The 21,564-nt window shown below is 38.4% G+C and overlaps 4 protein-coding genes across 4 annotated transcripts; all 4 read left to right on the forward strand.

The window, feature by feature from the left end:
- Positions 1–584: 584 nt before the first annotated feature.
- On the forward strand, positions 585–8,885 carry LOC103446376 (uncharacterized). Its single transcript, XM_008385466.4, has 22 exons — positions 585–1,511; positions 1,736–1,850; positions 2,063–2,163; positions 2,421–2,512; positions 2,961–3,096; positions 3,189–3,257; positions 3,411–3,512; positions 3,670–3,768; positions 4,257–4,367; positions 4,623–4,829; positions 5,166–5,273; positions 5,619–5,714; positions 5,831–5,887; positions 6,089–6,235; positions 6,336–6,395; positions 6,513–6,617; positions 6,798–6,959; positions 7,118–7,191; positions 7,578–7,701; positions 7,916–8,007; positions 8,101–8,218; positions 8,334–8,885. The coding sequence occupies exons 1-22, from the start codon at positions 807–809 to the stop codon at positions 8,490–8,492; spliced, it is 3,039 nt and encodes a 1,012-aa protein (XP_008383688.2). The 5' UTR covers positions 585–806; the 3' UTR covers positions 8,493–8,885.
- A 688-nt stretch (positions 8,886–9,573) lies between these two features.
- On the forward strand, positions 9,574–12,758 carry LOC103446375 (uncharacterized). The gene is made up of 9 exons (XM_008385465.4): positions 9,574–10,302; positions 10,404–10,531; positions 10,617–10,664; positions 10,751–10,864; positions 10,957–11,025; positions 11,133–11,189; positions 11,345–11,470; positions 12,197–12,277; positions 12,410–12,758. Exons 1-9 carry the CDS (start codon positions 10,125–10,127, stop codon positions 12,473–12,475), a joined length of 867 nt encoding a protein of 288 aa, XP_008383687.1. The 5' UTR covers positions 9,574–10,124; the 3' UTR covers positions 12,476–12,758.
- Positions 12,759–13,163: 405 nt separating this feature from the next.
- On the forward strand, positions 13,164–14,234 carry LOC103446372 (uncharacterized). Its single transcript, XM_008385464.4, has one exon. It carries the CDS (start codon positions 13,451–13,453, stop codon positions 13,901–13,903), a length of 453 nt encoding a protein of 150 aa, XP_008383686.2. The 5' UTR covers positions 13,164–13,450; the 3' UTR covers positions 13,904–14,234.
- A 4,444-nt stretch (positions 14,235–18,678) lies between these two features.
- Positions 18,679–19,518, forward strand: LOC103446534 (protein E6). Its single transcript, XM_008385672.2, has one exon. The coding sequence runs from the start codon at positions 18,679–18,681 to the stop codon at positions 19,516–19,518; it is 840 nt and encodes a 279-aa protein (XP_008383894.2).
- The last annotated feature ends 2,046 nt before the right edge of the window (positions 19,519–21,564 follow it).

Genomic DNA, 21,564 nt, shown 5'->3' on the forward strand with positions numbered 1-21,564 from the left:
TTTTGCTTAATTTTGTATTATGGCCGTGAAATATTAAAATAATTAAATTTTCGTACCACGTAAATTGCTCTTGATAATATGATGGTGTGGGGGTGGCTTTGCAATGTGTGTGCCATGTACGATTTGCTTGCTCATCTTGCTTTGCCTTTTGCCAAAACCAATGAAGATTGCCTTTTTATCTACGCATCCACAAGATTCATCAATCCCATTGCTCATTGGATCCAATGACGAGGATCCATTTAATTAATTATTGTGCAATCATCTCCTTCAACTCCAAAATTCTAACTTTTGGTAATTTATAATCGCTTCTCAAACCAGCTCAGCCTCATTGCAATTTTATTTTATTTCATTTCTTTTTGGTGATGAACTCATTTCTTTCTTGAGAATAACGTATCTTCATCGTATAAATTTCAAAATCAGAACAATTCAATTTCTTTACGTTCATTTGAATGTCACTCCTATAAAAAAACCATTTTAATGATAAATTATTTAGTCATTCAAATGTATAGAGCAAATCAATAATTTATGTACGAGTAATATATTCTTGATGATTTGTTTATTTATTTGATGAGACAAGAAATAACGAAAGCTCACCATAAACACATGAGGTCGTCCACTTGCTATCCTCACCCTTCCCCTCCAAAACCGAAAAGTCCAAAAACCCCTTTTTCCTACCATCACGGTCGTTCACTCACAGACTCCCTGTGATTGCACTCAAAGGTCCCTCCTTCGTCGTCTACCTCTAGACCCCCAACCTCTCTCTCTCTACACTCGAATGCGATCTCTGCAAACACCCAAGTTCTACAATGTCGACGATATCGTCACGATTTCTCCCCATCAATGACCAACCGAAGCTCGCATACTCATCTTCCACCTCTCCGCCCCCTCCATTTCCGCAACATTCTCGAACCTGCTCGAGACCACGCCGTTCTTCGGTTCCCTACACCCGCACTCGTGTCGCAAAACCGATACGCGCCTCCGCCGCCCAACCGCCCTCCGCCACGTCGTCAGTCACGGTCGAAATCCCAGAGTCCGAATCCGACCCGTCCGCCACGGTCTTCGTGATCCGGGCCCGGAACCGCATCGGCCTCCTCCAGGTCATCACCCGCGTCTTCAAAGTCCTCGGCCTCCACGTCGACAAGGCCACCGTCGAATTCGAGGGTGAATACTTCGTAAAGCGGTTCTTCGTCACCGATTCCCGCGGCGCGAAGATCAGCGACCCGGAGAACCTCGAGCGGATCAAGAATGCCCTGGCGGAAGCCATCGAGGACGGTGGTTCGATCTCTGTTGGTCCCACGAGTCCCACCACGAGGGGCGTCGTAGTCCGCCGTCCCGGGTCGGGTCTAGGCCTGACATTTGGCTCGGACGGCGCTAAGGCCGAGAGGATGTTCGCGCTAATGGATGGGTTCTTGAAAAATGACTCAATTAGCCTTCAGAAAGACATTCTTCATCACGTTGAGTACACGGTGGCCAGGTCCCGCTTCAGCTTCGATGACTTTGAGGCTTATCAGGTAATGTCACTTGAAAATTTGTAGTCTTTTGGCTTAATTTTCCGTTTGTTTTGATCTAGCAGCTTCCAAATTTGGCACAAGAGTGCAGAAGTTGTGTGTTCTCAATTTTGGCGGGAAAAGTTCTTCACTTTTGATTGTTTATGATTTTGTTTTGATTTGGGTTTTCTGAGTTTTGTTAAAGTTAATCAAATGTGTATTTATTTAATTTTATGGGTATTTTGAAGGCTCTAGCGCATAGTGTGAGAGACCGGCTGATCGAGCGTTCGCATGATACTCAACTTTACTTCAAGAGGAAAGACCCTAAGCGCGTATACTTCCTCTCGCTTGAGTTTCTTATGGGTATTATTTGTGTACTTCAATTGGAGTTGCTTTATCCAATCTATGCACTTTTGCTGATGCTACTGTCTGTTAATCATCGGCCTCGGATAGATTAATCTTGCAGTGATGTGACTTGTAGTTTTTCATGAGTTCCTAATTCAAGTGCTGTATGTATCTGTTTGATGTAGCTTCTGGCTTGCTCTACTGAAATATTATTGTTTTTGAGCTGTCAGGTCGTTCCTTGTCGAATAGTGTCATCAACCTTGGCATTCGGGACCAATATGCCGATGCTTTAAGCCAGCTTGGCTTTGAGTTTGAAGTTTTGGCAGAGCAGGTCAGCATGCCCACCTTTTTTTTTCTTTTTTTTTCTTTTTTTTTTCCTGTTTTGTATGCTTTTCTTTTCTTCGTAAATCTCTTATTTGAAAAATTATTCCAGTGAATCTGCGACATTGCTTTTTGACTACCCTACTTTGTTTCTTATATTGATGGGTGGAACAACTTTGCTCTAGAGTTTTATGGACAACCCCCTTTTTATGGAATTTATACTTTAGTCTTCTTTTGGATAAGTTTTTTTTCCCCTGATATTTCAAGGAAGGAGATGCTGCCCTTGGTAATGGTGGCTTAGCCCGTCTTTCAGCTTGTCAAATGGATTCTATGGCAACTCTGGACTATCCTGCATGGGGGTATGTCGACTCTCTATTAGCATAAACTAATCTTATACGGTAATACCTCCATTGAAGTTTTGTCATTTAATAATAGGATGACGAGGCCCTTTTAGCTCTTTGGCCTCTTTCCTTCTCCAAGACTTGGAAGTCTAGGGAAGGGACTCAGGGAGGGTTACCTCTATTGTATGTACTGTAATTCCCATCCCATTCGATAAATAAATGCAGCAGACATGATTCATTGCAGTTTTTTTATTAGAATAGAAACACTCTCTGGAGAAACCAACAGACTATTGATCCAATAGGAAGTGCCTTTATGTGCCTCACTTGTCCTATAAGTTAACGGTTTTGACAACTGAACTTGTTAATTAGTACAAAAATTCCACGCCAGTTTTATTATGGAACTAGTTATTTGCCAACAGTTTATTACGTGGAATGTAATTTATGATGTTGCATATTTGATTTGCAGTTATGGACTACGTTACGAATATGGATTATTCCGCCAGGTCATACTAGATGGCTTCCAACATGAACAACCTGATTTCTGGTTAAACTTTGGAAATCCTTGGGAGACAGAGCGGGTTCATGTAACGTATCCAGTAAAGGTATTGTCTTGATATCCATCATATCTCCTAAAACTTAACCTAAAACTTCCAAAGCTTTACTAATTGTTCTTCTTATTATGTACATGGATAAGTTCTACGGGGTCGTCGAGGAGGAAAATCTGAATGGAGAAAAACGTAATATTTGGACCCCTGGAGAAGTGGTAAGACAATAACTCCATTACATAGTTAAGGCTGCATTCTTCTACAAATCTTTCAATATTGTTTGTTTTATATATGCAAGATGGTTTGCATCTTGTAAACATGATGAATATAATTGGTTATTTCAGCTTAGTGGTTTGTCTCCACACTGCTAGGTAGAAGCTGTGGCTTATGATAATCCTATACCTGGTTACGGAACAAGGAATACCATTACTCTCCGTTTATGGGCCGGAAAACCAAGTGATCAACATGATATGGTAAGTTTGTACTAACGTTAAACATTATGCATTTCCGGACATGCATTTTCAATATCTTTCTCTCCAATTATTTTTCACAGTTCAATAGAATCCATCTCTTGCCTCCTAGAAATTTTAGGTGTAATTAACTTTTCTATGTAATACTCCGTGTATGCAGGAAGCTTATAATACTGGAGATTACATCAATGCTGTTGTTAGTAGACAGAAAGCAGAAAATATAAGCAGTGTTTTGTACCCTGATGACCGTTCCTTTCAGGTTTGCTGGTTTCTTCTTAATGTGGTCATTTGGTATTTATTGCTTATTTAAAATGTATTTTTAAAATATGTAGTATAGTATTCGAAAGATGGTGTGTTCATCCAGAAACTCACTACCTTCAATGAGTTGAAGATTTTCTATACTGCTTCTCGTTAAGGTTTTTGTACATTCCAGGACAGTTTATCAACATATTGTCATCTAGCATTCTGTATAAGAATTCTCTAGGCAGGTTGAATAGTCAAACGTAAGGGATTGGGAAATCATGTTTACTTATTTGAAGAAGAAGATGAACAGAAACATGGTTTTATAGTTATTGTTCTTTTGTTTTATCTGCATGTTTTTTAATGTTTAGTCTCTTCGATGTTTGGAATAAAATTCATCTACTCAGCTACCCACTCAATTTTCCAAGTGAATGACTCATGTCATTTTTAGTTTATTGTTGTTTGGTATGTAGTGATATTGCCTTTTCACTTTGCCCTATCTTACAGGGGAAGGAACTGCGGTTGAAACAACAATATTTCTTTGTCTCTGCATCCATACAAGACATTATTCGGAGGTTTAAAGATGGTCACACTAACTTTGATGAATTTCCAGAAAAGGTTTAAATCGCAGTACCATGTGTTTTATCATATTTTGATTTGTAAGGAATAGAGAATATATAACCCAATCTGGTGGCTTATTTCATGATGCCAGTGTTTTTACTCATCATTTTGACATTATTGTTTTAGCCACAATTAATAAAAGGATAACTTTACTTTTCCTTTGGCATATTGGGAATTCTTACTGATACGGTTATTCAGGTTTGCTTTTCTGTTTGTCATTTTTATTGGCTCATTTTTCCTTGTCTTAATTAGGTTGCTCTGCAGCTGAATGATACTCACCCATCTCTTGCAATAGCTGAGGTTATGAGAGTGCTTGTTGATGAAGAGAATTTGGGTTGGAATGAAGCATGGGACATTGCTTGCAAAATCTTTTCGTTCACAATACACGCAGTAATTGCTGAAGGGTTGGAGAAAATCCCTGTTGATTTACTGGGCAGTCTTCTCCCGCGTCATTTACAAGTGCTATTCTAACGAGTCTCCGATAACTATGAATTTCTTCTTATTCTTGTTCTCCGGTAACTCTTACCTGGCAGCTTTTACACACACACACACACACACACACACACACACACGTTTATGTAACAAGATGAGTGGTATGCTAGTCTTTGGAAATATTAAATCCATTTTTACAACATTTCATCTTTACTTTTAGAGTTTCCTTTCCATCAGATTGCTATGCTTTTTCCTTAGAACCTAATTGTAATTTCCCATTGAATTATCTACTCAATAGCCAGTATCTTATGGAACTATTATCTTCTCACTTAAATAATTGCGATACGCTTTTTGTTGCTCCAGATTATATATGACATAAACTTTAAGTTTGTGGAAGAGTTGAAGAAGAGGATTGGTTTAGATTACAATCGGCTGTCCCGGATGTCAATTGTTGAGGAAGGTTCTACAAAGGTATGCCTAAAATCATGTTATCTTGTAATTCATTGTATATTTGAATGTGCTCTTCTGGTAGATATATGATGGTCTTACAACCGTGGTTGACGTCCGGTATTATCTGTAGTCTTTTGTACACTATAGTCTATCGATTAAACCATTGTGCTTATTCTTACAGTCATATAGTATAATCCTGTGCATCATGCTCTTTTAAATGATGACATAATGTACCTTTGGTTTCTTTCTTTCACTTTTAAAACTACATTCGTAGGTGTTTATTAATTGTCAGTGACTTAAGCATCCTTTGGTCCGATGAGAAAAATGTTTGGCAATTTGACCGTTAATTACCATTTGAGTTGACAGACTATCCGAATGGCAAATCTGGCAATTGTATGCTCCCATACTGTGAATGGTGTTTCCAACGTACATTCAGAATTATTAAAAACAAAGTTATTCAAGGTAATATGTGTTCCTTGCATCAGTTCATTTTCCCCTTGACTTATGATTCAGTTGAAGATGTTCAAACTTCTTATATACCTTAAATTAGGTCATCTGACACCTCTTTTGTTTCACAGGACTTTTATGAGTTGTGGCCTGAGAAATTTCAGTGCAAGACTAATGGTGTTACCCAGGTATGAAGTTTATAACATCTACAAATTCTATGCAAGACTAATGATGTGATTATATTGAAAAACATTTCTCACGGCGCATAACATATTCAAGGGTTGTTCTAATGATGCACTGATGCGTCACGGGTTCATAGTTAGACATTGAATGTAGCATATAGTTTATGTATGCATGCATGCGATAATGTACTGACATTGATTTCACAGCGTCGCTGGATTGTAGTGAGTAACCCTAGCCTGTGTGCTCTTATCTCAAAATGGCTTGGAACAGAAGCTTGGATTCGTGATGTTGACCTTCTAACTGGCTTGCGTGAGTATGCAGCAGATGCTGACCTTCAACAAGAATGGATGATGGTACTCTTGGCTTGATATTTGTGCAGCTGCTTAGGAACTGAAAACCTATTATGGCTTTGTCTTCTTTTTTATTTTAATTCTATATATTATCATGTTGCAGGTTAAGAAGGTTAACAAAATGAGGCTTGCTGAGTACATTGAAGCAATGAGTGGTGTGAAGGTTGGTTTGATGACAAGTTCTTAGAACTTCTATCCGATTCATTTTTTTCTCTCTTTTGTTTAGAAGGTATGCCTTCCCTGTGATCTTACATGTGCATTTTATCAATTCCAACTGCAGGTTAGTTTAGATGCAATGTTTGACGTGCAGACAAAGCGAATACACGAGTACAAACGACAGTTGCTGAATATACTTGGCATTATTCATCGATATGATTGTATCAAGGTGAAGATGGTTTTCTAGGGCAAAGGACATTATATTCCATGCTATATTCTTAGAACTTATTAACCAAGCAGCACCTATACCTTCTAAAGGGAACTATCCTTACCCTCCCTCCAGCAATTGTGCATGCCTATTTTCATCTTTTTGTCACAGTAAACTAATAAGTTTAGCACTTTGCTGCAGAACATGGAGAAAAGTCAACGGAATAAGGTTGTGCCTCGTGTTTGTATTATTGGAGGAAAGGCTGCTCCTGGTTATGAAATTGCAAAGAAGATTATCAAACTTTGTCATGCTGTAGCAGAAAAAATAAATAATGATGATGATGTTGGCGATCTGTTAAAACTGGTAAGAGAGAGAATTCTGTATCCCTCTGTGTGTTCTTCCTATCCTTCTTGTTTTGTACAAGTATTTGAGGGAACTAACATAAGATAGTCTCTGGTCTTTGCAGTCTACATATGGATATTGTTATCTGTTATTCTGATGCAATTTCTCTGTTATTCCAGGTTTTCATTCCTGATTATAATGTATCGGTTGCTGAATTGGTAATACCCGGGGCTGACCTTTCACAACACCTAAGGTCTGTAAACTTTGCAGCATGTTGATTAATTTGATTTGACGAAACCCCAAAAACACAGCCTTTTAAAATACTATGCAGAGTTTCTTGCCAAACTTCAATTTTATAGAACTTTTCATAATGATATCTCAACATTACCGTTCAAGCGACTTCCATTTAACAGTACAGTATAGCCCAATGACAAGATCGTTAGACTATTATCTACCTCACCAAGGTTTTCAATTAAGATCTTGCTATTTTGCTTGCATGCCTAATAGTGATGTTGATGGTAAGGAGGTACATATGCATATTCCCTCTTGCATGGTCATTATACAAGGCTCTACTGTCTGGAAATTCTGTAGTCTGTAGTATGCATATGCATCGAATAATATGCGACAATTCCTTTGCAGCACCGCAGGACATGAAGCGTCTGGAACCGGAAGCATGAAGTTTCTTATGAATGGATGCTTACTCTTAGCTACAGAAGATGGCTCTACAGTTGAAATTGTTGAAGAAATAGGGGCAGACAACCTGGTAATTTTCGACATTCTCTAAAGATACCCAGCCAGCTTGATGTAGTTGGATTCAACTAATTGGGACATCAAGTATTGTTAACCAACTGAAATTTTCTTTTGCTGCAACTGCAGTAAGACGGCATCTATGTGTTCACCATTTCAAGATTTTAGATCAGTTTATACTTGTCATTAGTATAGCAGAGATAATTCTCGTACAAATTTTCTTTCCCCAGTTTTTGTTTGGCGCAAAGATTGACGAAGTTCCCAAATTGCGCGAGGAAGGATCTGCTCATAAAATGCCGCTGCAATGTGCACGCGTTCTCAGGTAGGCAATTTCAATCACTTAACCACTCTCAACTTAGCCGGTTAGCGATTTGTGTCAAGGTTCTAATTTTGCTGTGGTATTTATTATGTGTAGGATGGTCCGAGATGGTCATTTCGGCTTTAAAGACTATTTCGAATCTCTATGCGACAAGGTGGAGGGCAACGACTTCTATCTGCTTGGATCTGATTTCGAAAGCTATTTAGAGGCACAGGTAATGTGTTTGTGTTTGTGTTTTCTCGGCAGTCCCAAACCAATGCGTATATGCACATTTTGGTGTTTAATAACTTGATCTGGTGCATGGTATTTGCATCTGTATATGACTACAGGCCGCTGCTGATAAAGCATTTGCGGATCCACAGAAGTGGACTCAGATGAGCATCCTTAGCACGGCCGGGTCTGGGAGATTCAGCAGCGATAGAACAATCCGCGATTACGCGGAGAAGACTTGGGGAGTTGAGCCGTGCAGATTCCCTTCCGACGGCTAGCTCACCCTCACTCCCACCGTAGAAGCAACATTTTACCGACGTGAATCGGTCGTTAATAAGCTTGCTAATAACACATCTCTGTCGAGATATAGCGGTTTTGGCACAGAGAGAGTGAGCGCTCTTATGCATATATTGCAATCGAAAATGTAATAACATAGGCTATGGCTTATATAGCCTGGAGAAAATAATTTATCCGTAAAGGTGGTAACTCACCGGTGGATACTTAAGTATTGTTCGGTTGAAGAAGTAGCAATTGAATTTGTAATTTGCTAATTGAATTGCTACCTTCGTTGAAGATGCGTTTTCCTATTTGGGGGTGGCAAACCCAATTACTACTTCGAAGATGCTTTTCGAATGATAGGTATTAATCAGATTGCCAAGGGGATTTGGAAATGGTTAATGTATTGTAGTATTTTCATGTCGAGTTTTGGTTAGAATTATAAATAGGGAATTTTAACGAAAATCATATTTTTACATTAAAAAGTTAATCATGTTATTATTTACTTAACCTTTTATTTTGTCCTTACCGTTAAAATGTAAAGTTTTCAAGCTATTTTCAGTAGTTTTTCTTTATAAATAATTATAATAGTTGGTTAAAATTCTAAACATGATCCAAATTTGGGCTATTTTTTCCAAATTTCCCACCAGTTGGTGGCCTTGTCACAGTAGTTAACTTTTTAGAGGCGGAAAGACTTATAAAGACATTTTAGTTTTTCCTCGACCACCATTATGTAATTCACCAGTTTCAGTAATTGAACTTAAAACGTGTTGTGTGAAATACGGACATGGAGTTCATTCTCAACAATTGGACCATCACATGGTGGTTTATTTTAAGTATCTTTTTCGGGTATTAATTTTAGAATATAAATTTATGGGTTGTTTTATTATCACCCCACATCTTTATGAATACACCCCACGTCTAAAATGTGCCTATAAAATTCTAGCTTTGTCCTCCATTTTTCTGAAGTCACCCCATCCCCATAAACAAATGTCGGCAAAAAGCTAGCTCGACGACCACGAGCCACCCATATAAGAGGCATCCGTCATCGATATCAGCACAATAAAAAACCCCCCACGTCGTAGAAGTTGACAGCCAAGACCGAATCTCTAAAAGATTGAGAATTGCCCAACACTCTTGATTCACACACTCTATCTCCCAATTCCCTATTACCTACCGGCGAGTGGCTGGTGATTGGATACACACACACACACACACATATATATATATATATATGGAGAGAGAGAGAGAGCATGGCGAGTGGTTGAGATTTTTTGCCCAGACATTGTGGTGGTTGGCAGCCGACATAAGGGGGTGGATGAGGTTTATTTTGGACTTCAGAACTTAATTCATCAGGGTAAAAATGGAAATTTAACCGAAAAAAAATTATGGGGTGTATTCATAGGATTGTGGGGGTGTTAATAGAATTACCCAAATTTATTCGATCAAAATATTTTAAGTTTTTATTTTTTTCGACGTTTCTAGTAATATCGATGAAGGGGAATAATAAGTCGTTGACATGTCGTTTCTTGCCACTCGACGGCGTTGCAACTGACGATTGACTGAAACCCGAAACTAAAACAGTTATCGCTGCAAATTTCGAGAGATCGGGAAGCTCAAGCACTCAATCGCTGATGACAAATTCAGTTCATCTGATTCCGTTGCTATTTCTATTTCCCGCCTTCTTCTCGTCGTCTCTCTTCGTTCTGTCCGAAACGACATGCTCACCTTCCCGCACGCCCGACGGCGGCGGCCGCGACGGCAGCTCCCTCAGCCAGCTCCACCAATTCAACCTCAAGATCGCCCGCTTAGGTATTTACGCTCACTTCGTGCTTCGCTCTCTCTTTATTTTCTTTAATTTGAGTGATTTGTTAGTTAATTCTTGCTTCTCAGCTGTTAATTTCGTTGTGCAGAGTCGATCTTAGCAGAAAGCGTTCAGAATCTGAGCGAGAAGATAGTTCGTATCGAAGAGCGCGAGAAGCGCATTGACGAAATGTCGCAGAAGATCCATCACTTGCAATCTGTTTTATCCACTCTTAAGGTTCGTTGTTTCCCGCTAAATTAAGCGAAATTATATCAGAAAGTTTAATTATGTATGAATTTTTAGCTGTATTTGCATATCTCAGGGCGATTCGATCCGTGCCGATGGAAGGATCAATGCTCTGGAAGAAGAGGTTTGCATTGCATTTTTCTAATTTGTTTTTGAAAATTTTCAATTCAGTGTGGGATTTGAGAATTAGGATTTGGAATGCTTATTTAGGTACGGATTCTATGGGAGGCATCGAGAAAGTTCAACTTTGATCTTCATGTTTTGGAGTCTAAGGCACAGGATGCCGAGGATCGGCTCAAAACGGTTGCCTCTCAGGCTCGAAAGGTCACATATTATACACTGATATGCTTACTACAATCTTCGGTCTATGAGTATGATGATCATTTTGCGATTGACTTCTTTGTCTTTGATTTTAGATGACCGACATTGTTACCGAACAATGGATTCAAATTCAGCGACTCGAGCAGGCTCTTTATATTACGCAGGTAAGCATTTCGTACTTGAAACTGGCTTAGGATTCTGTACTTGATGAATTCGTAAGTTTTACCGAAATGAATTTTGATGATTCACTAATATTTATTGGTTTAATCAGGCAAGGACTATGAGGCTTCAAAGGCAAGTGAGCTCTGGAAGGTGCACATTCTTGGAGGTATGAGTCGGTGTGAAATTGTATGTATTTGTGAAATATCACGGGAACTCAAACCCCGTCACCACTGACAGCGTCAAGTCTTCTCAACGAATGACATATTTTCCATTTTACTTAATATAACTTCACATTAATCCATTGAATCTTATGGCATGCAGTTCATGAACAGGCTTTACGATGACCATCTGCCGAAGATGGTTGGGCCCAACTTGAGATCCTATTTCTCTCAAGCTCAGCATCAGTTGAAGAGAGTCTTTGAAGCAGTTAAAAAGTCTCACCACGAGGTCTGTACCGAATCTTTTTTTTTTAATTAGTACGTAGCAGCTGTAGGAAAAAGAATTTCCTTCAATGTTCTTATTAGGCCCCTGAGGCCATCCTGTGGAACACCTATATAACTTTCTGCCATTAAGTTTGAAGCTTTGTACATTTGTGTATCCTGTGGCACATTTGATTATATAACTTAGATCTTTGAAGGTGTTGGGCCGTAAAAGTTTTGTGAAACTTGCCCACATAACATTGTGGAATGCTGTCCTTTTTGTAAGCTCAGTCTGTAGGAAGTTGAATCAATCATTGACGGAGAAGCATGTCATGAGCCGATGAGCGTATGCTAAATAGTGGCTTTTCATTAGTTTGATGATATATTCCTGCCCCTCAGAAATCTCATTGAACATCCTTTCTCACCATGCATCAAAAGGTTGCTGAGGACCGCTCCATTTTCTACTGCCACTTGTTGTTCCCTTAAGTAATTCTGTGTAATAATTTAGAAATAATTAAGCACCTTTGCATTTTTTAGCCCATGCTTGGCTTGGAGTTTATAGCCTAGGCAGTTTACACGCCCGATAAACAATTCTCATACAAGCATGTAAGGTTGTATAAAGTGAAAATATCAAGTTTGCTTCAGTCGTTTATCCATTGTATGAGGTGGTCATATCACCTCATCATTTACCAGACACTTCTGTTTCAGTTGTTATGCTAATCCATTCCGGAAAACCTTAACTTTGTTTACGCAGTTGCAACATTTCATCAAAGACAAACTGGAAGAGAATGAATTTACCGCAGCCCTCGCCCACGAGGAATTAGTTTTCTTTATGGTATGTATTCGGTCTTTTTCCTCTTTAATATTTTTGTTCTCCTTTCTGTCACAGCTTTTTTTCTGAAGAAATACATTCACGTCGAAGCATTTTCTTGTGATATTACCCTTAATCGAAGTTGCTATTTTCCAGGCTTCTGCAGTAATTACCTTCCCGATAATGAGTGCTTGGATGCTGCTCTCATCAAAATTCCATTAGTTGAAACCGTTACAAGTACTGAACGAAAGAAATATTCGAGATTTTGATTACGTTCTAACAGGTAATTTTGATAGCTATTGTTTCCAGGAGCATTATATTGGCCTAAATTGTAACATTTTACACATAGGTCAATGCCTACAAGAGCGAATGTAACGATTCCATAAACGAATCAAATGTCGAATTCTCCTTGTATAATATTTCAAAGATGTATCTGATGCAAGGGGCTTGGAGGCTTGTAGCTCACGTGGTTAATAGCATTTAGGTGTCATCGTCTTGTGTTCAAGTTTGACTTTCCTCTCTTTTCTGGTATTGCTTGTATAAAAAGAATCAGCCATTTAATAAATCGACTGCAAGTCCGACCAACTTGATCACCTTGGCCGTGAAGTTTAGAGACGCTGGGGAGAATTGAACAGACGACCTCATGCGTAGGAGAGAAACTCTACCTATAATGGTAAAGCTATTATGGCGGTATCCCAAGTTACTCTTGCAACGTTAAGTTGGGATGTGTCACCATTACATACATCTTTTTTGTGCGCAACCACTTAGTACTATGATCTAGTTGTATTCTTTTTTCATTTGTAAGTGAGAGGTCTTAAGTTTGATTCTTGCCAAAACGAATTCCAACTAAATTATCATAGCTAGGCTAGCCTATTGTGAGGCTTAATTTACACTCATTACATCCTTAGTGTAGATAATATCGTATATATTTAAAAAAAAAAACACCATATATCCCGAAGATATTATATCAAATTTCAAAAGTTTGCAAATCGCGTACACGTTTACCCCTAAGATTCCGAGTTCCATTTTTCGCATTTTCCAGTATCGCTTGTATATAAAGTTCTTAATGAAATAGAATTGAAATCTTACCACATTAAGAAACCTTTATTCTTTGCTAAAATGTGAACCACCCTTTTGGCCTCTCTCTCCCCAGGTCAACCTTATCTTTGAGATGGTTGAAGGATAAGCACCAAAACAATGGAGGACACCACATGGGAGCAAAAACTCAATGCCCTAACCCACATCCTAATCAACCCTACAACCGCACCATCTCCCCACTCCCAGCTCTTCATCGCCACCCAAATCCCCTGCTACCTCAACTGGGACTACCCTCCAATCCTCTGCACCAAATCCGCCTTCCCTCCAATCCACCTCCAATTTGCCATCTCCCTCTTCCTCAAAAGGGTCTCCAGATTAGGGCTCCCCCAGACCTCCTGGAGGTCCAAGTGCCCTTACCAGCTGCCCCCGCCATTGGTCCTTGCAAAGGGCGTAGAGGAAGCTCAGTGGGGTGAGGAGCAGATGATAGAAAGGTTTAGGAAGAGGATGAGGAGAAAACGACTTGGTAGTAGTGTGAATCCTTTGCTTCCTATTTTGGTTCCCAATATGTTGTTGTTTTTTCTTCTTCTTTGGGACCCTAGTATCGAAAATTAGACAAATTTTAGGGTAGAGGCTTCCGTGTCGCGTTATCCCTTCACTCAAGACATACAAAGATTCCTGCATTCGGACCTGCCCACATGAACCCGTGTGGGATCCGAATACAGGGAGTTTTTCTTGAGTCTTGCGCGGACGAGTGGTGACACGGAAATCCCTACCCTAAAAATGAAGTTGTACTAGCCTGGCCAAAAGTGGTTCTTGTTAATTTTATCTTAATTTGTATCTGGGTTTCTGGGAAATCTGTGTTTTATTTATGTTTACGGGATGTATAAAAGAATGAATTTGTACTAGCTTAGCTTTCAGCTGAAATCAGTAGTCTTTACAGATATCTGTGTTGTTTATTTTGACGGTTTGCTCCTCCACTTACTCTACTAAGCTACTCTGCAATAAAAAAATAAAAGAAAGGGACAACAAGAAAAAAGTGAAGAAATACAATAGCAAATAGAAATGGAGAATCTTTATCTGTTACTGGTTTTATATTTTAAGAAAACTGATAAAAATGATTTGAAAATTTTGAGTTTTCACGATAAGAATAAAATAAATGGTAAAGTGAATAGTATCATGATTGATTTTTTACTTTTTAGTGTAAAAATATGATTTTTCGTTAAAGTGAACCGTATGGGAAGTTTTTCGTTAAAATTCTCATATTTTATTGTTTTTATCTATCTATGTCTATATAGTACGTTAGGAAGAATGAGAAAGATAAATGCGAGGACATAAAACCGGTTGCAAAATAATCTTGTCTAAAAACACACTTTGAGATGAGAAACATAAAACCCTATGGCGTGATGATATGAGAGTGATAGACACCCGGTTAGCAAAACGAATTCAGTCCTAAAGGCACGCTGAGTAATTGCGATCCTCTTTAAATTTTTGTGTTGAGAGCCAACGGATTCAAATATTCGGACCATTTATTTTAAATCTTATTGCCTCATTAGTCCGTTTAATAGCTTACATCACACAAGCCAAAAGTTCAGATCTCTCTCTTCCATGAACAATCCGAATTTCTATATTCGTTGGCTCCAAAATTCAAGATCCGGAGATCCCCTTAGAAACACTAAAACTAGGGATGTGATATCCACACACCCCTTTTTACTTCTCACACACCCTTTTAATTTTCGGCCGTCAGATCGGATGAAATGAAGAAGATCAACGGACATAAATTAATAAGGATGTGTGAAAAGTAAAAAATGATGTGTGGATAGCACACCCCTAAAACTATGCTACCGCAAATGGCGCACAGGTTTCACATCATCCAAGAAAAAGAAAAAGAAAAGTGTACTAAACATAAAGAAAAAGAAAAGGGGTTTTGGGTGCTTTGTCAAGCACAAACGTTGACAGAAGCATGTTCCATTGTTTAATTATTATATTCCTTTGTCCTCAGTCTAAGGGATGGTGGTGGTTGAGGAAGAAGAACCCTAATTTCCTCCCCAATGAGGAAGGAAGATGGAAGAAGAGAGAAAGGGGACTGATTGGCCCACCTTTGCGTCAATCAGTTGCTTCAATCTGTAACTGCTGTAACCAAACACTGAAGACTTATTCTCACATGGCTACTCACATTAGTTGGCACACACCACTTACCACGCGCAAAACTTGAATACCAAATGTCATTGCCAATGTAGGTCACTGGTTTAACGTCATTTTTTCAAAAAAAAATCAGCTGGTGACTTTGTCACGACAATCTACATTTTCGAGGTCGGAAAGATTGACAGAGACATTTCAGCCTCTTCTTGACCACTATCGTGTTAGGGATCAAACCCAAGACATGCCGTGTGAAATACGGGCTAGAATTCATCCTTAATCGTTGGTGTAACATTCCATATCATCTAGGGGAATGGATCCTGTAAGCCTTATATATATATTCTCATCTCTACCTAGCACGAGGTCTTTTGAGAGCTCACTAACTTCGGGTTCCATCGGAACACCGAAGTTAAGCGAGTTCGCGCGAGAGCAATCCCATGATGGGTAATCCACTGGGAAGTTCTCGTGTGAGTTTCTAGAAACAAAACAGTGAGGATGTGGTAGGGGCTTAAAGCAGACAATATTGTGCTACGGCAGAATCGAGCTCAAGATGTGGTGGAGGTCTGGGCCGAGATGTGACAATTGGACTACCTAGTGGTAGTTAAAGTCATTTTCTTTGTTGGTGTAAGTTGAGTGCAACTTACATACAACGGAGAAATATGATATTTGTATATTTCTCACTTATAATCAATTACGAAAAGAGTACATTCTCGTTTCAGGTAAAAATTTTGTCCGCTAGTCATTTACTCTAGAAAATCGAAGTTAAGTATGCAATGTTTAAATTTGAATTGGGTAACTACAGAAAACAAACTTACATAATGGGAAATGGGAAATCATATATAGGTTAATTAAAGACAATGTTGTGTGAATTTTTCACCATTTGAGGCAGCTTTTTCAAAAGTTTTATTTACTGCTTTAAGACCAACCCCTTTTTTCTGTCTTTATTTTCTGCCTTTATTTTCTGCCAGGAAGGTGCTAAATAGGCTTTTCTTTTTCTTCCTTCCTTTCTTTTGGCTTTGTGATACCAATTGAAATGGTCTAGGGTTTTTGGTGGGGAAGGCAGAAGCTGGTGGTGCATATATAATCATGGAAGAAGTTTCTTTTAACCTTCCACCCTTTTTTTTCCCTTAAAAATTCACCTGTAAAAATAATAAAATGTGACATAAATTGGAATTGAAGAAGATGCAACCAACCACAAAAACTTCAATATCATCTTTATTTTTTCAGCTTTTATGGTAATAACTTAATAATTTAAGAGTTGTTTGATAATCATTTCATTTCTAGTTTTTAGTTTTTGGTTTTCACTGTTTTGAAAACTGCAAATAAAAGCCTTGTTTGGTAACTACTTTTAGTTATTAAAAAAAAATGAAAACTAAAAGTTGAAAAACTATTTTCTTGAGTTTTTACTTCTTGGTTTTCTGTTTTCGTTTTTTTTTTTTTTTTTTTTGAAATCTGAAAATAGTTATTAAACAAGATTTTAGTTTCTTAAAAAGTGAAAAATAAAATTAAAAAACGAAATAGTTATCAAATGGCCCCTAACTAATAGATAAATGCAATAGTTGGGATGTAAATATTAGCAGATGAGCATGTTATGAAGTATATATCCATCTTCTAGTCACTATTTTTGGACCATATGACAGATGAGATTGTTACGAAGTTTCTATCCATAATTAATTCATTTGAGTTTTGTAGTTATGCAGCGTAAATGACTAAATACAAAGTTAAATTGCATAACCTAATATGACAGCATTGCAAAACCAATCACGCACTATTACGTTAATACGCGTGATTGACATACCATCACAATCACCTCCACCGTCAAGATTAGAACACGAATCAATCTTCAGTGGCAGTAGTCTGCTTTTCCGGTAAATTTGACCAAGCATACAAGTGCTGCGTGCACCATATGATATCATATGCTGTGTCTGCCCTACCAACACCACAATCCACGCATAATTACACGGCCATATCAATGATGTCGATGTCATGCTTCTTCTTTGGCACGAGGTTGACATCCTCTGGATCTCATTGTTCGGAACCTAAAATTAGTAAATTCAGACTATTCAAATTAAATTTGATAGTCCTCATTAACTTATTTCACTGATCATCTCACACAAATCAAGAGCCCGAATCTCTCTCTCTTGAACAGTCCAAATTTGTTAGTTTTTAGCCTCCGAACAGTGAGGTCCGGAGAGGTACTCAACTCTTCCGTCACCATTTGCATTTTTTTCCTTCCAAAATGATCCTTTGTGAATTGTGATATTGCAATGCAGATTGCATCCTTCCTTCTTCTTTTTTTCCCTCAGCTTTAGGGGACATCATGAGCACCCTCAATTAAAGTTCACATTCCCTTATTAATTGTGTTAGCTGGGTTGTTGTTGTTCTCATTCATCTTATCATATAATCGGCTTGCTTAGAATGAAAGAATAATCAATGGTCATAAGCAAATTTCTGTTAGCAAATGCTTATTACACCGTATTAAAGAAGAAAAACTTCGGTAGTGCTGTTTTACTAGTGCATTTCTCACATTAATATGAGGTCGGGTGGACACTAAAATACAAAGAGAGTTTATACTTTTGTGAGAAATATTTTACAGATAACGTCATTGAGGTGTCTCTACTTAAGTTTTTCTCCTCTTATAAAACAAGTTTAAAGCCAAATGACAGGTTTTTGTAGATAAAATTAAAATGGGAATGTGGCTAACGGGGATGAGATCAATTTTTAACATGAATAATCAATGAAATAGAGTCTAAAGAGCCAAACAATTCGAAATTAGATCATCGTCATATCTCTACCTCAGGATTAGATGGGCTTGAAAAACCAGGCCATTCGAGAGAGAGAGAGACGAGGAGATGAGGGCGTGAGTTTGTGCGTGAGTTAGGCCAATAAAATGGGTTCATAGAACCGTAAAAGTTAAATCAAATGGTCTAAATTTCTGAATCCGTCTGCTTTGAGGCAAAGATTTGGAAATGATCTCATTCCAAACAATTCCAATAGTCTTAACAAAGAAAAAAAAAACTTACTAACTGGAAAAAGGAGCAAAGTGCTCAATTGTATCCAAAGTGGGGACCAGAAACCATCACTCATCCTCCACCCCATTTTGCACCTGATGAGTTGAAAAAATTGGTGGAGAAAAAGAAAAAGGTCCTCTATATAAACAATGCAATACCCACTAGCTCTCCCTGCACTACAACACTCCCACACTTCTCACTTCACATCACAGCAGTTGCCTCCCACAACAATTGCCACTCATGGCTCCTCCTCCTCCCAAATTCTTCTCTCTCCTCTTCCTCCTCTCTCTCATCCTCTTCTCTCTCCAAGCTCAAGCCAGAGACAGCCAATTCTTTAGCAAAGTCGCCAGCTCCAACAGCAACAATGTGAAGGAATCAGAGCTCCCCAAAACAGAGTCCCCAAAAACAGAGACTCCAAAAACAGATTCCCCTGTTTTCAATCCAGAAAAAGAGCTAGAGCCAACTTTTGTTCAAGAGACTCAAAACGGATACGGCCTCTACGGCCATGAGTCCGGCCAGCTGCCTCCTGCCACCTACGCCACCGAGACAGAGAAGCAGCACACTACAAACTACCCCGAAAGGTACAACACCCACTACAATCCCAACAAAAACAACTATTACAATGGGAACAACTTTGAGGCCAACCCTAATGGCCTCAGTGACACGAGGTTCGCTCAAGGCAGCTACACCACCACCTCTGCCACCCCTAACAACGACCAGAACAACAACAACTTTGAGGCCAACCCTAATGGCCTCAGCGACACGAGGTTCGGTCAGAGCAGCTACACCACCACCACCGCCACCCCGAACGGCTACCAGAACAACAACTACTACAATTTTGAGAAGCAGGGGATGAGTGACACTAGGTTTTTGGAGAACGGCAAGTATTACTACGACGCGAGAAGCGAGAACAACTACAACCAGAACCAGTATGGAAACTCTAGGGTTGTGGACTCGAAAAACTGGTACAATAACAGGCGTAATTACGGCAACGGAAATGCGAATCAGAACACCTATAACTCCATGGAAGAGTACCAGACTGAGGAGGAGCAACAGAGCGAAGATCAGTTCGTGCCATGAGACTTGTTTTGAGTAGTACCACTTTGCTGTGTTTTGATACGTATGTATGGTAATATGTTTGAGTGGAAAACAAAAGAACATGATTAAAGATAGATAAATGGTTTTTCTAATGTTTATTTATGATATATATTGTCTCTATTTTTGCATGAAAATGCTCAAGTGTTCATGCTTTGAGAAAGATCAAGTTTGTGGACTATGAAAGAGCCAATAAAATATATATTAGCTTCTTGCTACAACAGATTTTAGTGGGTTTAGTTTGATTTACAAATTTGGTTGGTTGTTTTTAATGTAAAAGAGTGTTTTTGCAGATGGTTAAGTTTTGGACAACGTCGATATTAGACTAATGAGTAGTAGACCGCTAATTTGTCTCTTTGAAAGCTTAACAACGATCGAATTACTAGTAGACTAAATACTCAACGTTGCTTTCAAGTTTTCAACGTGGCTTAAGTTAATTTTCCACTAATTAGTTGGTGAAAAGAGTATAATAGCTTTCGGTACTTCAATCTTTTGACCAAAAACTTTATCTTTTTCCCCCTTGTTTGGATGGATATATCATTTACTTTAGAAAAGTATCATACAATACGAATTTAGATCCGCTATGAACGTCAGTGTACAGAGTTTAAGGACCAAAGAATTTAGATCTTTGGTTTGTGGGATAGAGACAAAAAAAATTTATTTGTGTTAGGTAGGTTAGCAAAACAAGTTAATGAGGAGCGTCAAATTCAATTTGAGTGATATGTATAGTCTAGTCCTTGAGTTATAAACAGTGAGATCTTGAGAAGATTTATGCCTCATACAAGACCATGAAAATCCTCATTCTTCATACGCAAATGTAAACACGATTACAGGTATGTGGGTTGACATAGTACCCATGTTATGTTGAAATTGTGAATCCATGTCGAGGAATTAGGGCCTTGCATTTTAGGTTAAATGATTTTCGTCTCTTCATTCATCCTTGTTGGTTTTGAGTTCGATGTTCGCATTTTTAGTATGGTATCAGAGATGGCTATTCACCTTTTGAAACATACATCAATCCATTAATCATAATATACCACCCAATGGATGCATTTTAATAAGCAGTTATATGTGAATGAGGATCCTCTTGGTGAGGATCCTAGGGATCCTCTTGGTGAGGATCCTAGGGATCCTCAAATCATGTCAATTCATCGTACATCGTGCGGTTAAAAATTATTTTAAATATTTTTATTTTAAATTAAATATGAATAGTATTTGACAAAAACTGGATGCACGATATACAATGAACAGACACAATTTAAGGATCCCTAGAGGATCCTCCTGGGTTATATGTTATAAACTAGCTCACGTGATTGGGACCATTCATAGGGTATGCAGTTGCTCTAGGAGATAAAGTTATTTTGCAATTTGGCCATCCAAAACAGCAAAAATTAAAGAGAAAAGCTAGCTAGAAATCAAAACACTTTAAAGTCTCTGTCAAAATTTAAAGGAAATTATTATCAACGCTCCAAATAAGTTATTTGTATTGAACAGCATAACAAGGAAACTGTATTTTAAAGAGTGTGCAATAACTATTTCGGAATGTCACTTATAGCTCTCAAATTTTAGTTTGGTTTCATTGAGTTTTCTATCTTTCCCATCCATGCAAGAAAGGCATGCATGTGGCATTTATCTCATAAGCTAACCCAATCAACCGGGGACCAAATAGGGGTAACTGCTTTCTCTAGCAGCAAAAGCAATTTTGCAAAGAGAATGCTAAGAAGACTCTTTCAAAGTGGGGTTCTTTATGAACTCTCTGTTATCTCACAATTTAACGTTAATGCACATATCATCATTATAAAATATTATGCAAAAAATATAAAATAACAAAAAGTCTATAAAAAGTCTAACTTTTGAATGTTTCTTTATCGTTTTTCTATTGCAAATCTGGTAATGTGCCTTTATATGGATGCCCACTTCACCAAATTGTACTGCTATAGATCCAAATTATAGTATATAATTGCATCTGCTGCAGTACCAGCACTGATGATGAGGGAAAATGTGGGACGGAAGCCACCCACTACTGTTAGG

The sequence above is a fragment of the Malus domestica genome, chromosome 10 (genome assembly GCF_042453785.1).
Source record: "Malus domestica chromosome 10, GDT2T_hap1".
NCBI classification, from domain to species: Eukaryota; Viridiplantae; Streptophyta; class Magnoliopsida; order Rosales; family Rosaceae; genus Malus; species Malus domestica.